General features: G+C 35.8%; 1 protein-coding gene across 2 annotated transcripts; it reads right to left on the bottom strand.

The window, feature by feature from the left end:
* Positions 1–1,361: 1,361 nt before the first annotated feature.
* On the bottom strand, positions 1,362–14,861 carry LOC121319694 (transmembrane protein 263-like). Of its 2 annotated transcripts, none has more exons than XM_041257387.1 (3): positions 14,784–14,861; positions 8,159–8,228; positions 1,362–2,900 (listed from the first exon to the last, which is right to left on the bottom strand). In XM_041257387.1, exons 2-3 carry the CDS (start codon positions 8,220–8,222, stop codon positions 2,605–2,607), a joined length of 360 nt encoding a protein of 119 aa, XP_041113321.1. In that variant the 5' UTR covers positions 8,223–8,228; positions 14,784–14,861; the 3' UTR covers positions 1,362–2,604. The 2 variants fall into 2 exon arrangements, with proteins under 2 accessions (XP_041113321.1, XP_041113320.1); XM_041257386.1 differs by lacking the exon at positions 14,784–14,861 and adding an exon at positions 14,516–14,777.
* Between the last annotated feature and the right edge of the window lie 1,771 nt (positions 14,862–16,632).

Below are 16,632 nucleotides of genomic sequence, written 5' to 3'. Positions count from 1 at the left end.
AAGTGCCAAGGCTGACATTTAGGAAAAGGATAATGGTTGTTCCCACCTCTGAATCCAATTTAAACCTGAAACCTGATAATCCATATTAAACCGTGTTTTAATAAAATTGTTCCTGGTAGATTTTGGTAGTGGTATGATACTGTTACATAATATTTTAGTTTTAAAATTGAATAGATATTACCATAAAAATAGAAAACAATAACAAAGGATTGGTTCCAACTTTCACAGTTTATTAAAGTATTTCTGGTACATAAAATCTTCAGTTCCAATTCAAATAGACCAATGCCAGATTCACAAATCATGGAGTAGTTTGCCAAGGAGTGAACCGATTTTGTTCCACCCTTTTGAACTCAGTATGTGCGGTTGTAACAGAAATAGTAGTTTCATATATAGAGATAAGAATTTGTGCAAAGATTTTACATTCTTTTCTATGTCATACTGCGATCTTATTTGAAACAGTAGGATTCATGTGATCTCTCAAGTCTAATACTAGGGTTTTCAGGATGGAGAATCTGCAATGTACAGTAGATGATTTAAATTATAATTGACTGACTAATTAATAACGATGAATTTGGCAGACGACCTTGTCCCTGGGTGCTCAACAGCTACTCGCAATGCGGGCCGACTAGCAAATACACAAACAATATTATGTAGTCTCGTGCCGCAGATAGAAAGTGGCTCGAAGGGCCACCTCCCCCAAAAGACAAAGTCACCAAACCATGACTGAATAAAATGAAGATGATGAATGGTTAACAACAACTACAGTGGCGAATGCCAGTTACCCACAAAAGATAGGAAACTGATGAATGAAAAGTAAGCAGCAGAGACATAGCCTAGCCTAGCTCGGCACTCTGGTAAGATAAAAAACCTAGTCACTGGTAGGAGGAAACCTTAGGGAATCCATGGCTGAGGGAAGCCCTTCCTCCAGGCTCTAAAGACGACCATCTCCCTGTTTGGCCCTGCCGCGCAAGACAGAGGCCAGAAGGGAAACGAATGAAAGTATTTTTATGGTGCTTGTCGATTAGGGGTGGATTCTCCTTCCAGAAATACAACCAAGTTTTCCATTAAAACACTGAGACATATAAAAAGGGATTGCATTATATACATAAATTAAAAAAAATGTCCATTATTCACATTGATTTTATCTTTATAATTTGCATGTTAACTGACAAAATGTTTTATTGCTCAATCATAAAATATCACTAAAACTTGCATTTCAAGGTTCTTGGTCAGAGAAACAGGAGGTACTTGAAGATTAACATATGTGGCTCCCTATCACACTACATTAGCCAATGTCTTACACTTCTTCAGTATCACAAAATATACACCAGTACCATAAAACAAAACAAACAAAAAAAAGCTTTAGAAAAAGGAATACATGCAATTTATTCATACATCACAAGGAAAAAAAAAAAAGTATATATATATGGAATGGAATACCAATACTAAATTGCACGAAAACACTCATTGATATTGACAGCTACTGAACTTGTAATTGCAGTGGGTACATTTGACATTTTTCTTTACATTGTCAAAACTATGGTATGTACAGCTATTGTGATTTGTGCTGTATCTTCAAAGTGGTGAGGGTGACATTTCTTCAATGTCACCAGTATTGTACAGTGTAGGCCATCAGACAAGTACTTTTAAATCCACCGTCAGAATAACAATCAAAAACATGAGTACTGAATGAGAGTGCTTCAAGAAAAACAAATTAGTACATGTTTGACCTTCGTTTATCATCTACAGTTGAAAAAAAAAAAAGTTATAATGGGACTCTTAAGGTCACAGAGTAAGGCAGTGAATAAAAACAAGCTCCCAGTCCTTTAGCTCTAACCACCAGGTCATTTTGATTTATTATACTAAATATGTTGCTATGAAAGCCTGTGACTTATGACTTCCCAATAACTTACTGAATTGATCTGAAATTTAGTTTTCAGCTTCATAATGGTGCAGGAACAAAAAGCAGTTACAGATTTTTATACCACACTGTTCCTTGAAAATATACACCAACTATGAATTAATGAGCATGATGATTTGCAAGCATGGAGTTAGGCAAACACTTCTAAATTGCATGAAAACTTTGAAACACTTTGCATAGATATATGAAAGTACGTACATTTACACTATAATGCTATCTTTTTTATTTTCTGTTCATTTTTTTCTGGACAGCAAAAAGTCTGGCACGTGTTAAGCAAATACACAGATGACACTACAAATGTTTTTCGTTTTCTTCAACAAATTATCTGAAAATTGTAACAATAATCATTTTATCATAATAATACACATCTTTAAGACTGTGCCCTTAACAGAACAGCACTATCTGGAAATTACATACAGTCACTTGGCCTCCCGTGAGTTGAAATGGCTGGTTTATCTTAGCACAGCCATTCTGTATGTTTAAAGTGTCCTGAAACATATGGCTTTTTTTTTACCCCAATTTCTTCTGACAGTTTTTGCCACAGCTGTTTCTGTTGAAAAAAAAAAAAAAAAAAAAAAAAAAATATAATAATAATAATAAATATAAATATAATAATAATAATAATCTCGCCTCCCCAAAGGCCCTGAAAAATGTTGCTGCATCAATTTCATGTTGTTCCTCCTTCAGTCAGACTTGTCTTTCTTCTTGCCAGTTAGATGTACTTTATTAGCCACAGCAGAGCCCACTGCTGACACCCCACCAGCCACTGCAGAGACGCCCCCTTTCACAAGCCCGGCTCCCATGGCCGGCACCGATGTCACAGATGTCACGGCTGTCTTGGTCACCTCATAGCTCTTGCCTCCAATCCAAGTAACACCTCCTATTGTGGCCCCAACGGCTCCCTTTGTCACACTGAAGATCCCCCCAGTAACACGGGAAAATATTCCTGGCTGAAGTTGTGGGTGATCTTTATTAGAATCTGAAAAGAAATTCAAAAGGGATCCAGGAATCAGTTCAAATACCCAAGTAAATGGTTTACCAAGACTTGACATTTCAAGGTTAGTGGATGTAAATTGCAAACAGCTTGCAGCACTGAAAGTGTTAATCAGAACCATGAAAAGTACACAGCTTTCTTTGCAGACTGAAATGGCAGAGATCAAGGTAAAAAACTTGTTTAAGAGCAGCCAATAACATTTTTCAAAAGGCAAATTACAAAGGCCTAACCTGCCCCAAGGGTCACATTAATAAATCTAATTAAAACACATCTGTTTTGCTTTGTAAATAGGTTAGAATATCAATACCCTTTCAGAGAAGACCAGCATTCATTGCAGCAGTAATGTCGAACAAAATTAGTCAAATGGCTTGGTCAATGTTCAATGTTTTGTTTGACAGTATGTCCCAATCAGCAAAAATGCAAATCAGACAATTATCTGAAGCTTTGAAGGGGACGTGTTAAAAAAAAAAAAAAAAAAAAAAAATAGTAACAGCCTTTTACTCTTAGCTGCCAAAACTCTAAATTAATGCTGCAGCTAACCCACACACATTATTGAAAAATTAAGCAGGGGGGGGGGGGGGGGGGGGGGGGGGAATCTCTCCACTCAGCCAGGTGAGTGCACACTTGTACGGCTATCTCTCATAATTTTCCACTTGAAATACTTTAAGCTTTTAAGAATGTAAAGAGGGTAGACAATCTTTTCAGAAAATTGATAAAGGCGTCCGCAACTTATTCCCTTTTTTTTTTTATTTTTTTATTTTTTTTTTAAATCATAGAAACATGTTTGCTCCCTGTCTCCACGAGGGATTGGTTTTCAGAAATGAGGAACACTTAGCAGAGTTGCAATGCCCATTGTTTGAAAGAGTTCTAAATATGAGGTTTTTATTGCTTTGATGTCCAAACTACATTAAAAACCTTTTCACGTGGTAAAGAGTTATCCAAACCCAAGCATATCAGCAGGATTGCTTCTGGAGTTTTACTCTTTACTTAAAGAAACTTGAATCAAGTATGTTGATCTAAAAGCTTCTAGTGAGATGCTCAATCAGTTCTACCCTATTGTCTGTTTGTATGCGGGTGTGTGAGTGTGTGTGTGTGTGTGTGTGGGGGGGGGGGGGGGGGGGGGGGTGTCCATCTCCCAATCAATAATATTCTGTGTTCTACTTTCAGCTTTTCAACAGGTCTGACATGAAAAACAACAAATACAATCTGAGTAGATCAAACAAAACAAAACAAAAATAGCAGAGGCTGTGGGAGAAATAATGTTTGAGAACTTTGGGAAGTTTAATGTATGTGACTTAGATCTTCAAAACATCTTAAATTCTGCAGGATCTGTCCATCCTGGAAGGCTGCGTTTAGGTTAAGTTATTCAACAGAGCCACCTGGTGATGAAAGAAGATATGGCTTCTAAACTGGAACCACATTGAAAGTTCCAGAACTCCAATGTTTTTTTGTTCAACAAAGCTACATACATATTAAACTAGTATATAAAGTTTTAATGGTTCATCTGTATTTATGTGCAATCAGTGACAAATATTCTGCACTTAACTGCTCCACACTGATGTATTCTACTACTGCTCTCAATTATAATTATATATGCTGTATCTTGTACTTGATTTTAGTCCTATTAGGTAACTGTGCTTTCTTTTTTTTTTTAAAATCATTCTCCGCCATTTTTTGTATTTACTACTTGCTCTTAATGGAATTTTCTTACGCAAATATTTTTACTATAAGTTTAACTGCTCTTAGTCAATATCGTTCTCAAAGTAAGTTTACCATATTTATATTTTCCTATTTGATTTTGCTCTTATTTACTACCGACTATTGTATTTCATAACTGCCCTGATCTGTAAAGAGATACTTTGTAACAACTGTAAGTCACTCTACTAAGAAATGAACAAATACTTAAACACTTAGCAGGAATCAAACTCAATTTGACAAAATTCAGTTACAGCTCAACACAATTATCCTGATAATCACGATTAATGTTCGATTATGTTTTAACTACCATGAATTTTGAATTTCTTCCAAAAATCAACAATAGTATAATTGATTACTCTGGGAAGTTGCTTCCCAATAATATAAAGTCAATTAATCAGTGCTGCAGGAAAACAAATGAAGATGTCATTTTCAAGTGCCGTTTTCCGAATTAAAAGTAGTTGATGAGCAGCAGGGTTACCAATTCCGCTTAAAACCGCAGAATTGGGCTTCTATTTCCACGGAGTCACTTACAATTTTACATTGCTGCTTTTTACTGTATTTGGGCTTCTTTTCACGCTTGGTCACTGTTGAAAGTGGCTAACACTGCAAAAGTCTGTTCACTTAAATATCATTCTTCTATACAAAAGCAAAACACATTATCTACCAGTTTTTTGTTTTCTCTAAGACATAGGGGGTCAATTGCAGCTTCCCAAAGTCAGTCCACTTGATGCATCTGACTAGTGGATTAGCAGGTTTAGTCCACTTGCTTAGACTAAAGTTAGTACACTTGTTAATCCCGATTGCAGCGCACCAGACGATAATCATTACATGTAGCTCATCCGCTAAATCGGACTAAACAAGATCCTGATTGCGGCGTACCAAATCGGACGCGAGATGATCCTGTTCAGGTGGACAAACTTAATATTATGAAGTATAAGACTAATTTAGTAAGCTTGCTCGTCCTACGTTTATACAGCACATTTTAAAACAAAGCCAGCTCCATTATTCTCTGAAATGGCATCTGAAAATTATTGAAATGAAAAGTGCCTTTTGAAGCATTTTGTTCAGGAAGGCATCACTAAAATGTAAGAGAATACAGACCTATATACAATATTTTAAATTATTACACGACATTGACAATGTACGTTGTATCATTACCTTGTGTCGTTCATACACCATTAAGCAATTATACATTTTCTAGGTAGACAAGAATGTAGCCTTTAATTTAAATATGCTGCACCTTTTTTTTTTTTTTTTTTATTTTATCTCCCTTATTCGAAGCTGGGCTCTCCAGGCTATAGGATCCCAGTATTATTTTTTTTAAAGCCATAGACCAGTTGAATAACGTGATTGTGGCAGGGCGATTGCTGCACAATGGTAAATTAGTGTTGGTGTGATTTGTATGTAGGAATGGGTTTATTGAGTGTCGTTTTGGAGTTGGTTTGTGTAATTGAATTATTGTTTACAGATGGGCGCTTGATTGAGACTTGCTGTCTGCTATGCTTGATTGAGAGGAAGGGCAGTAAGCGATTGGCTGTGCTGGTTCATATGTGACAGGGTCTTCCTCGTGTCACACGTGTGGGTAGCCAGTGTTCAAGCATACAGAGAGACAACTGGGGTGAAGTTGAAAACACCGGCACAGGCGCGCAGGTTTTATTAACAAACGAAAATAAAGGTAGTCATGTGACGCTACCAGCGATGGTAACGCAGAGGACTAGTACATCAAGCTGTACAAAAACGCAAAATAAAACACAGTACAACAAACTATAAATCAAAGGTGCCGTGAAAACGGCAGGCCTTGCAGCAGCCCCAAGCTATCTTCCGTGGATGTTTTTAACCTGACGAACACTCGGTCAAGACCCGCCCACCTACTTATTGAGGACCAGCACAGCCAATCACTTGCTGCCCTTCCCCTCAACCAAGCATAGAAGGCAGCAAGTCTCAATCGAGCGCCCGCCTGTAAACAATAATTCAATTACACAAATCAACTCCAAAACGACACAAAATAAACTCATTCCCACATATAAAATCATACCAACACTAATCTACCACTGGCAATCGCCCTGCCACAATGATAGACAATTTAATGTTCATGTGACCGGACACACAGGGGTGGTTAGGCTACTTTTTCGTCCAGTTGGCTTCTTTTCTCACAGAGATCTGGCAACCCTGATGAGGAGTCTGTTTTGCAGATCAGCCACTCATAAGAAACAGCATGAGAGAACTCTGCTTCTCTCACGCTCAGCTTATGACTCACAATGGTAGTCCTACATTTTAACATGCATATGGATCCACAAAAGAATGTTGTTCTAGGTTACAAATTACAGGCAACTAAGGATTCTGCAACAGAACTAATTCTTACAAAACATTTTATCTTCAGCCTGTGTTAATTGCCGATTGCTAAACTACTATTCACAACACTCACTCAAATTCTAAAAACCTGTTTATCATTTACAATAGCTTGCGAGTGACACAAGATTGGTAAATGTGAAATGCAATCTCCCAAGCCGAGATACAGAATGATGTAATTTGTTCTGGTCCAAAACCGTCACACCAGTGAAAAAGATTAATTTGACTTAAATCAGATTACACAGGCAATTTGTTTGTTTTTGTTATCAGATTGGTTTCATTAAAGTCCTCTCAAAAAAATTATTTTCTGAACCAATCTTCTTTGTTATTGGTAATGTAAAGCCTCTGGAATTCATCTCAATCCCACTGCCTGCTATTTCACTATATAAATCTAATGCATTTACTGCGCTGTTACAGATAGCAAGTGAACCGCTCTGCATTGATTATCCATAGTTATTCCTAAATTGCATTGTGGGTGACAAATTAGTGTTGACATACATCAGGTCACCCCCCCCCCCCCCCCCCCCCCCCCGTTTTCTCTGAAACAAATCCCATGGAGATCAGATTTAAAAGTTGCAGCAATCATAAAACCAATTTACTATTGATTGCAGATAGTTTATTTATGTAAATTCAATAAGGTCAGAATTCCTGGTTTGCAGTTGATCCCTCCCCATTGTACCTGATATCAAAGCATTCTCATACATTTAAAGCAGCACAGAGCTACACGTATGGCATTTAAACAGACTACCAGTGGGTGTAACGCAATAACCTATTGAGCCATGCAAGGCTTAAAAAAACAAAAAAAGATTTGTCACATGACCTTCATAATAAGGAAGCTCAACATATACTGACTGCACAGTCACATTTGTTGTGTTGGGCCTGTTACTGTTGTATTCCAACATTTGAAACAAATGTAAATGTATTTTAACACCAACAGATGCAAATGTACACCTTGAAAGGTTAAGTCAATCAAAATAAAAAAGCGTTAGGTCTTCTTATTTGTTTAAGCAAAATCTAACAAAGCCAAATGTTACGCCCTGCAGGTTGTCTGCTGACATCGGAGCTATTACATTTAAAACTGTGAAAGGTCTGAGCTCATAAAATAGAATGTAATATTGTACAGAAACACACTGTAGAACTGGAATCTTCTCAGTTAATATTCTACTGAAAGTCCTTTTTTTTAATCTGATCCTTACCTTCTGATGGTTCATCACCAAGATATGAAGGGACTTCTTGTTGATCTTTATCGGTTTGACTCATCTTCTCCTAAAAACACAAACAATTATTCTTTGGTATGTTCCTTATATTAACAACAGAACAAAGGGATGAAAAATAAGTAGCTGTAATCTAGCTGAAAATCATGCTTTAAAATATTTTGGTAAATTCTAATGCACTGTATATTCCCCACCTCACCTGCAGCTAACACACACCTACAGTATACGTTACCAGGGTTTGAAATGAACGCCAGCCATGCAGCCATTGCCTTGAGTGCACAATGACTGCACAAATAATTGAAGAACTAGTAGCTTCGTTCTAGTCTTTTCTCTTATTTGTACAAACTTGACCCACAGATGCCTTGTTGAGGAACTTTTCGGAAATGCGTGGATGTTGTGTCCAGTATTAAAGAGTTCCCACAGAACTGTCTGAATAACACAAAAATTGTACAGTGGGGTTTGACGATAATGACATTCAGCTATGGATTACAGTCTATAAATATCACCATAATTGTGATTATCAGCCGAATAAATAAAACGTAATTCTTGTATTTGAGCTTTATGACAATTGCAAAGTCAGAGTTTAGAAGAAGAAAAAAAAAAACTAGACAGTATGTGTGTATATATCAGTTTTTACATTTCTGGTGGGTGCCCAGAACAAACGCAAGTACATAAACGCACCTAGTGTAATGTTATATATTAATAGATTATGTATTTCCTAAAAAGTAAATAAATAAATAAATAAATAAATAAATAAATATATATATATATATATATATATATATATATATATATATATATATATATATATATATATATATATATATATATATATATATTATATATATATATTTATTTAAACATTTGTTAATATGAGAATGTTTACTTTCGTTAAAAAAAGTTCCACCAAATGTATTTATAACAAAAAAATTGCTAACATTACCTGGAAGCATTTGTTTTCTTTACTTGTGTGGCGAATCTACCATTACGAGAATCAAACTGTGTGTGTGCCTCAGTGTATAGAGTTGTATTATATTAGGAACATATTGAGTGTTGCATGTAGCTGCTTGTATGCAGACAGTTCAATAAAATAAACTGCCTATCCTTTCATTAAAAGTTAACTTCTATTTATGCTACTACCCTTCTTTACAACAGCAATGCCATGTGCGGTGCACAGGCTACACTGTAGTAATCATGTCTTTACTGTAGTTTAAAATAAAGCAGCAACACGTTTAGGCTATATTAAACATTTGCCATATGGTTGTGTTTTTTTTATTTTCAACTTATGCAAAAACAAAATCCGGGAGCAAAACGTTTTATAGTCAAACGTTCCACTTTTCTACAGTAATTTTAGTGTACTAGCATTTTATTTTTATTTTATGTTTGAAAACCACCATGATGTAAGTTAAAAGCCTATGCACATTGTTTAAAATCAATACTTTCTGTAACTTCCCAATGTACGCAGTGCTCACACAGATCACGTTTTCATCTCACGCAAACAGTTCGGTGCCGTTTCCTGCTTCATTGGGTCACAGGCGATAATTATGATTAAATAGATCATCAATTCAAAATTCTCTGCAAAAAAAAATATCATGGATTGGTGATTACTGTTCCAACCCTACAATAGAGAATAAAACACTTTCACCGTTTGATAAACAAACCGGATACAATGCGGGCTTCTGCAGTACACAGCCTGTTTGTCCTCAAACTGATGTCACCGGCAGCATTTGCCAGATTGCATTATTTTTTGGTTGGGCCACTTGGGAGAAATACATTTTTTATTAGAAGTTAAGCAAAACATAAACAATGTATTCATTTTTAGAAAGGTATTAACATACTGTATTTATATGTTACCAACAAAAAAATGTATTTTACATGCTTACACTTGAATTACCACAAGGCAGCATGGCAATACAATAGTCTTTTACAACAGCAAAATGCATCTTAAAATATTTTTATTTTCATTATGTATTTTATATCGGAGCTCAGATATAGAAAAATGACATAGGGTAAATATTAGTTAACTTGTTACAACATTAAATAAATAAATAAATAAATAAATAAATAAAAACAAATAAATTCTGTCAACGCGCATTGCTTCCTGGCAGTGTAGACAAGCCTATTATTAAATTGAAGTGAGGAACCGTTTCATTGAAAGAGCTCTTGGTAACCTGTACAGTATTTGCAAATTATTTGCAGATTTAGGCTTTGTAAGTTGGTAGATTTGTAAGTGACTCTGATTTTATATGTTGCATGGGAAAAAAGATTTCAGAGTTTAGTTTGTTAAACTTAGTAGAATATATGCTACTAAAATTGAACAAAACTAGTCCCTGGCTTCAGCGCAGGGAGCTATGTCCTCACAGGCTCAAATCTACAGCTCTGAATGAAACCTGACGAATAATGTTACGTTAACATATTGAATTACATACCGCTTTGTAGTTTTTCATAGTACTTAATAAAAAAACTGACAAATAGAAAATTTTGAAATCTAATATGAAATGCTGTACTACTAATGGCTTCTGGTTGACACTTGTAATTTAATTTTGTAGTTTCTTTGATTATATTACGTTAAATAATGTCCAAATTAGGTTCATATATACAGGGTGATTTGAAAGTAAGTTTACCACATATGGTGCATTGATATGGTAAACTTACTTCCTAATCACGTTAGGCTGGTAGGTAGGTAGGCAGGTAGGTAGGTAGGTCAAGTTGACCCTTATATGTAGTGTTCCTGTCACCAGACCTGTTTTCTTGTAATAAAGTAAGCACTCAAACAATTGTTTTCAGTGGAAAACAGGACAGTGCCTGTGTATTTATTTCTGCTTATAAAAACAAAACCTAACTCCTTCGAGGAGTACCAACTAAACTTTGTAACTATCACTGGACGGCTACACTTTACAAGTATTCACATTGTACCTCTCCAGATCTGAAACACACATCTCTCTTCTCAGGACCTGGCCTTAACACAGACAGAGACCAAACATTCAGCCATGCTTATATCCCTGCCAGCAATTTAGAGGTACTTCAATTTGAGCCAGTTGCTTCTGATCCTGGCTCAATAAAACAATTATCCACTTTAGGATGCCTTTACCAAGATGGCCTCCTCGTACCTTCAGTTGTATCAAGATGGCGTGTCCTCTCCTAACCCCTGAGGGTCTTAAAATCTCCTATTCTTGATAGGAGAGTCCACACACACAAGTGGTACAAAAATTAATTGATGCATCGATTATCGATCACGTGTCCTTAAATTTCCACACCTTCGATTACACATTTCAGAGGTCACGCTAGCTTTTCTGTTCATGTGTTCCTGAAATGCATATGCCCAAAAATTTGCATCCCATCCATCAGATAAAACAGTCAGCTGTTAATACAAACGCTAATAAACTCCAGGGATGTGCACTTTTATGAACATTTAAACTCTATGCTATATCATAGTTTAAACAATCTGTCTGTCTATAGATATACATATGAATACAGACACACTTTTCTTTATGCTAGTATATTCCAACCGTTAGACCGTTTCCATGACGAGACCAGATTCTAAGCAGTGTTTGTTGCCTTCATCTACATGTGTTTTCAGTTTTCTCTGCATTCCAATAACAGCATTGTCATGTCTGCGTCTTAAATTTAAGTGAAGACTCTTGAAAATCTGTACGTGTATGTGCATTTTTTTCAGACACACTACAGTACATCTTGCCATCTTGATAAGCAAGCCAAGGGTACTTCATCTCCCATTCACAATTATAAGAACGTATTTTTCGCTTGCGTTTTTCTGCATTACTACTGCTGCCATGGCCACTATAGTACAGTATAGCTAACAGAACCCCCCTCGGGAAGCAAGCAAAGTGTTCTCTAAGAGTTGCCCACCAGACACAATATGAATCAATAAACACATATATACTACTTGTCATGATGTGCATGCATCAACATATGACCCTAATAAAGTAGGTGTATGTTAATAAACTATAATAATACAGTAACAAACTAACGTTAATAATCTAACTGTCAAACTAAATTGACACACCACCCCTACACATGTTAAAAAACTGCATCAGCAATATGCAAAACATGCACATTAATTAATGGTGAAGCAAATCACCAGAACAGGAAACATCAGATTGCTTGGCGACTTGTCTGGTTCAGGTTTTTTTCAAGAGCTCTCAAAATGTCCCAACTTTTTGTATCAAGAGAAACAGCAGTGTATTTCGCTGTTTTGTTTACATGTCATTTTGGAGCAATGAAGCGCACTCATGGAAATCAGAATAGAAAACGAGGCAATGATATGGCCAAGGTTCTGGAAAGATTGAATAAACCAATCAGTGTGCCACAAGATACTGTCGCAATGACAAGTCACATTTGAAAAGATTAAATAAACCACTTGAATTCAAGTTTGATGATGAGTTATCAGGTTACAAAACAGTACTGTATCATGTTGAGTATTAATCGTCATCGGTGCCAAAAAGGTGTTATTTTAAGCAACGTTCCTGTTCCCCTAGGTGGAATATTTACAATTGGGAAAAATCCATTTCACCACAAAGGTGTTCTCTTAGCCGCAGTGTTCTCCTAGGAGGTGTTCCTATATGCAAAAGACTACTGTATTAACTTACAAAGTTAAAAAAATTAAACAAACACAAATTTAATTAGTAGTTGCAGTAGCATGCAACTTTAGCAAATGTTTCTTCTGCAATATTTTTTAATGCAATGTGCATGTAATTCTAGGTTCTTCCTTATTATTTCATATACAGTAGCATGCATATTTGCATAACACCTCCTTAATTACTATAAAATGACACCCATTGGCATGGCACTTACATGTTTGTTATAAACTCTTACCAAAAAAAAAAAAGATTTCAGGAATAAGCACGCAACACCTATTTTTTTTTTTTTTTTTTTTTTTTTTTTTTTATGTAGCCATTGTGGATATGTATTCCATTGTTTTGATTGTGTACAGTATTTCAAAACGATGCAGTAAACAGACTGAATCTCAATGCTAAAGGGATGACATATGGGTGCATATCCTAAAACTAAAACAAAACATTGTCCTCATTTTAGCTTTTTGGGAAGGTCCAAAGCAGTACACTATATACACTATTCTAAATAAAAAACAAAAGTGCACTAAAATCAAGAGGAGCCTCTTTGGATTAAACCCTTAAGCTTTGTTGTCTATTTTAAAAGGGTAAAATAACACACTTTCACCTCGGGAGGGCAGAATTGCAGAGTTGCTGTTTTATGGTCATTTTGCTTCCAGTAACCAGTATTGCAGCTTTTTAAACCAGACTCCCATGTTGCTCCTTTTTATTATTTAAATTAAATAAATAAATAAATAAATAAATAAATAAATAAATAAATAAAACACTCCACCCTTGACAAACAAAAAAAAAAAAAAATCTGTCAAACTCCTTTGTAAATAAAAGGTCAAAACTCAAACAAGTATAACTAAACAAGGATCATTTATACTAGTCTACTAGACTCATGCAAAACACTACTTTAGGTCACAATCTAGGGAAACAAAGAACATTTCTGCCACAAGAGTTGTAATTAGTGTATTGTTTTCTTGAAGAAAAACGCGTAGCAGCCACCAATCCATAAACCTTATAACTATTTACAAAAAGCCTTTGTTCACAAGTCAAGTTTAAAATAGCGATATTCAAAATTCCAAGTTGAATACCATTTTTAAATCTAGGATATTGTCGCTGAACTTTGTATTTATTAAGGGCTGTGTACAAACAGCTATAGAAGAAATAAACTGTATTGACGTGGCGGAACATACTACTAATTCTAATCGGATGATGCTGACGTGACTTTACTATATCGCAAATGCACACAATGCTCTAAATATCCCACAACCAGAGAAAGCGTAAATTATATATCTACGACATAATAACGTAAACATTTAAGGCCTAGTTTATCACACGTGTTTTACTTATTGCGGTATATGTAAAACATAAACATGTTAGCATATTCATCAGATGAGCAATTGACAAAAGTTTAAACAGCTTGTTTTAAAAATAAATGTAACTTAAAAACAGCCTACATGTTTGGCAAAATAATGAATTAGTAGAATTTTTTTTTTTTTTTGGGGGGGGGGGGGGCTACATCGCCTGAAGTATATTAAAAAGCTACAGTTACTGCACGTTACTTTGACTAAAAAAAATGAAATACATTACGTTACAGTTCTATTATGCATTCCACATATGGAGTACAACACAAACACAACTCATTATAAAACTTGACAAGTGCAACAGTGGATACTATCGCAAATGTCATGACAAACATTTTCAAACAAACAAAGAAATATCAAAAACAAATTGTTTCGTTTTTACTTCAAAGCCAACTTACCACCGTTTTGCAAACTTCTTGACTACCTTGGTTTGCTTTTGAGCGAACCGTAGTTAACTTCCGTTAGAACCACTACCAACTTTGCAATTTATTTTTGTTTTAACTATCCAAGCCTTAGTTTACACCCAAGTAAAGGTCGCTTGTGGGGGTTCTCTAAATGCACTGATCATTCGTACACCTATACGCAGCAATACTGTACTAAACTACGTTTCTTTCTCATTCTGTGAATCCGAACTCCTGCATACGTGGCGCCACAGTTATTGCTTACCGTTCTCCCTTGAGTCCTGCTAAACGGATGCCATTACAAAAAGGAAGTGACGTCGGATGTTTGACACTGCCACTTTTTGGGGGTGAGTGGCTGTGGTACTGATGCAGCACAAAGGCATATCCACTGGAAACAGATTATTTTTAATGGTTAGGTTTAGGTTTTAGAGTTGGGGTTGCTTAAGGTTAGGGTGGGTTGATTCTTAGTTGCCGAGCTCTGACAGGAGGGAGTGTTTGACTAATGCCCTAGAATCATCTGATGCCCTCAGGACACTTTATATAATTATAGAGGATATTCCTTTACGCTGCGGATAAAGACTTGGGTGAAATTCTAGAAAATCTAGGTCCGAGCTGCACATAAGTATGTTTTTATTGTTTTAGAGGAAAACGTGGCAACAAAATTGCTTAGAAGTTAAGAAATACTGTCCTGAGCCTCAATTTTAAATAATCGCCGTTCTTTATTTTGCTACCAGCTTCACAAATCTACTGTAACCATCTCACTTAAAAAACAGGTTTCTAGTTATAACGATCGTGCCGAGACAGACGCTCTGTAAATATTGTTTAGTGTACTTAAAACATTACTTGGTATAACATTTAGTCCATTCAGCTGTATGTGCAAAATGCAGGTTTTTATTTCTGAACAGTACTGTCTCAACTTATCACTGTTTACCTCCCCTTAGGTCTCGCCACACACCAGACGTGACACAGATCCGATGCGACAGGTTTGAAAACTGCCAGATCTATACAACTTTTCAAAATTGCTGTTGACAAAACTATGATCAAGACTGGTACATATTCGTCAACATGATGTGACAGTTATCAGTGTCTTCTTTGATGGTATTTCAACATATATGGCAATAAATCATGCACACCAGGCTTATCCAGCTCCTTAGGAATGTACTCCTATATATTATCTTTCAAATCTGTATCTTTATAATTGTGATACCCTAGTTATAAAGCGCTGGGTATTTTTTCAACATAAAGTATTGTTCATTGTCATTATGGATACTGCTTCACCCTGCTTGACCACGTTCATTGAAGCTGTTCTCTGATTGCTTAATGCCTATGGAGGCGATCACTGTCAAAAATGTTCGTATGCGTAAAAATAATGTGTACTTGTAATTACAGATACAAATCAAAAATACGATTACAACTCAAAAATATTACGAGTACAAATCAAAAATAAGATTACAACTAAAACTAGAGTTGCTAGCAACTATGAAGGCTTCAAAGAAAACATGGTTAAGCCATCACAAATAATCACTAATACAGCTCGCTACGTTTCCTATAATTAGTTAATGGGCTACTTAAGGTGTATCGTGTACAGAGCATAATCTTACGCAGAAGTTTAGTGCACTGATCTGTTTTAGATACAACTGAGGAGTTATAGGCCAATTTCAGAGGTCAAAGGTCATGGGTAATGACTTTTTTTATAGAGCACGTATGACTTCCTCTATGTGTTCCATATGAACCATGACACTATCTGTGTTCCCTGAGGCGCAAAGAGCCAGTTTTTAGTTTGACCTTTTAGAGAGGTCAAAGGTCGCGGGTGATGACATTTTTTCATAGAGCACATATGACTTCCTATACGTGTTCCATTATAACTTTGACCTTATTGGTACGCCCTAAGAGATAAAATTTAAATTCCAATATGGCCACCAAACTATGTGACCAATTTGCTTTTGATTTTAGCGGTTATTACTTTATTATGGGTCGCACAACTGCACCAACATTGAAGAGAATTCGTGCAACACTTTTCTTGTTATGGGTCATAAAAGTAGTTTTTCAATTATCAATATGGCCGCCAAACCATGTGACCAAAACATGCCATTTTGAAATCGATAGTACTTCAC

The sequence above is a fragment of the Polyodon spathula genome, chromosome 8, assembly GCF_017654505.1.
Source record: "Polyodon spathula isolate WHYD16114869_AA chromosome 8, ASM1765450v1, whole genome shotgun sequence".
NCBI lineage: Eukaryota > Metazoa > Chordata > Actinopteri > Acipenseriformes > Polyodontidae > Polyodon > Polyodon spathula.
This window is presented reverse-complemented; position numbering and strand designations above follow the sequence as displayed.

What these genes read in the sequence shown, in the direction of transcription:
- LOC121319694 (XM_041257387.1), bottom strand. Translation starts at nt 8,222, where the DNA reads ATGAGTCAAACCGATAAAGATCAACAAGAAGTCCCTTCATATCTTGGT. An exon ending in TGGTGATGAACCATCAGAAG is followed by an intron (nt 2,901 to 8,158) that starts GTAAGGATCAGA and finishes ATTTCTTTTCAG; the next exon opens with ATTCTAATAAAGATCACCCA.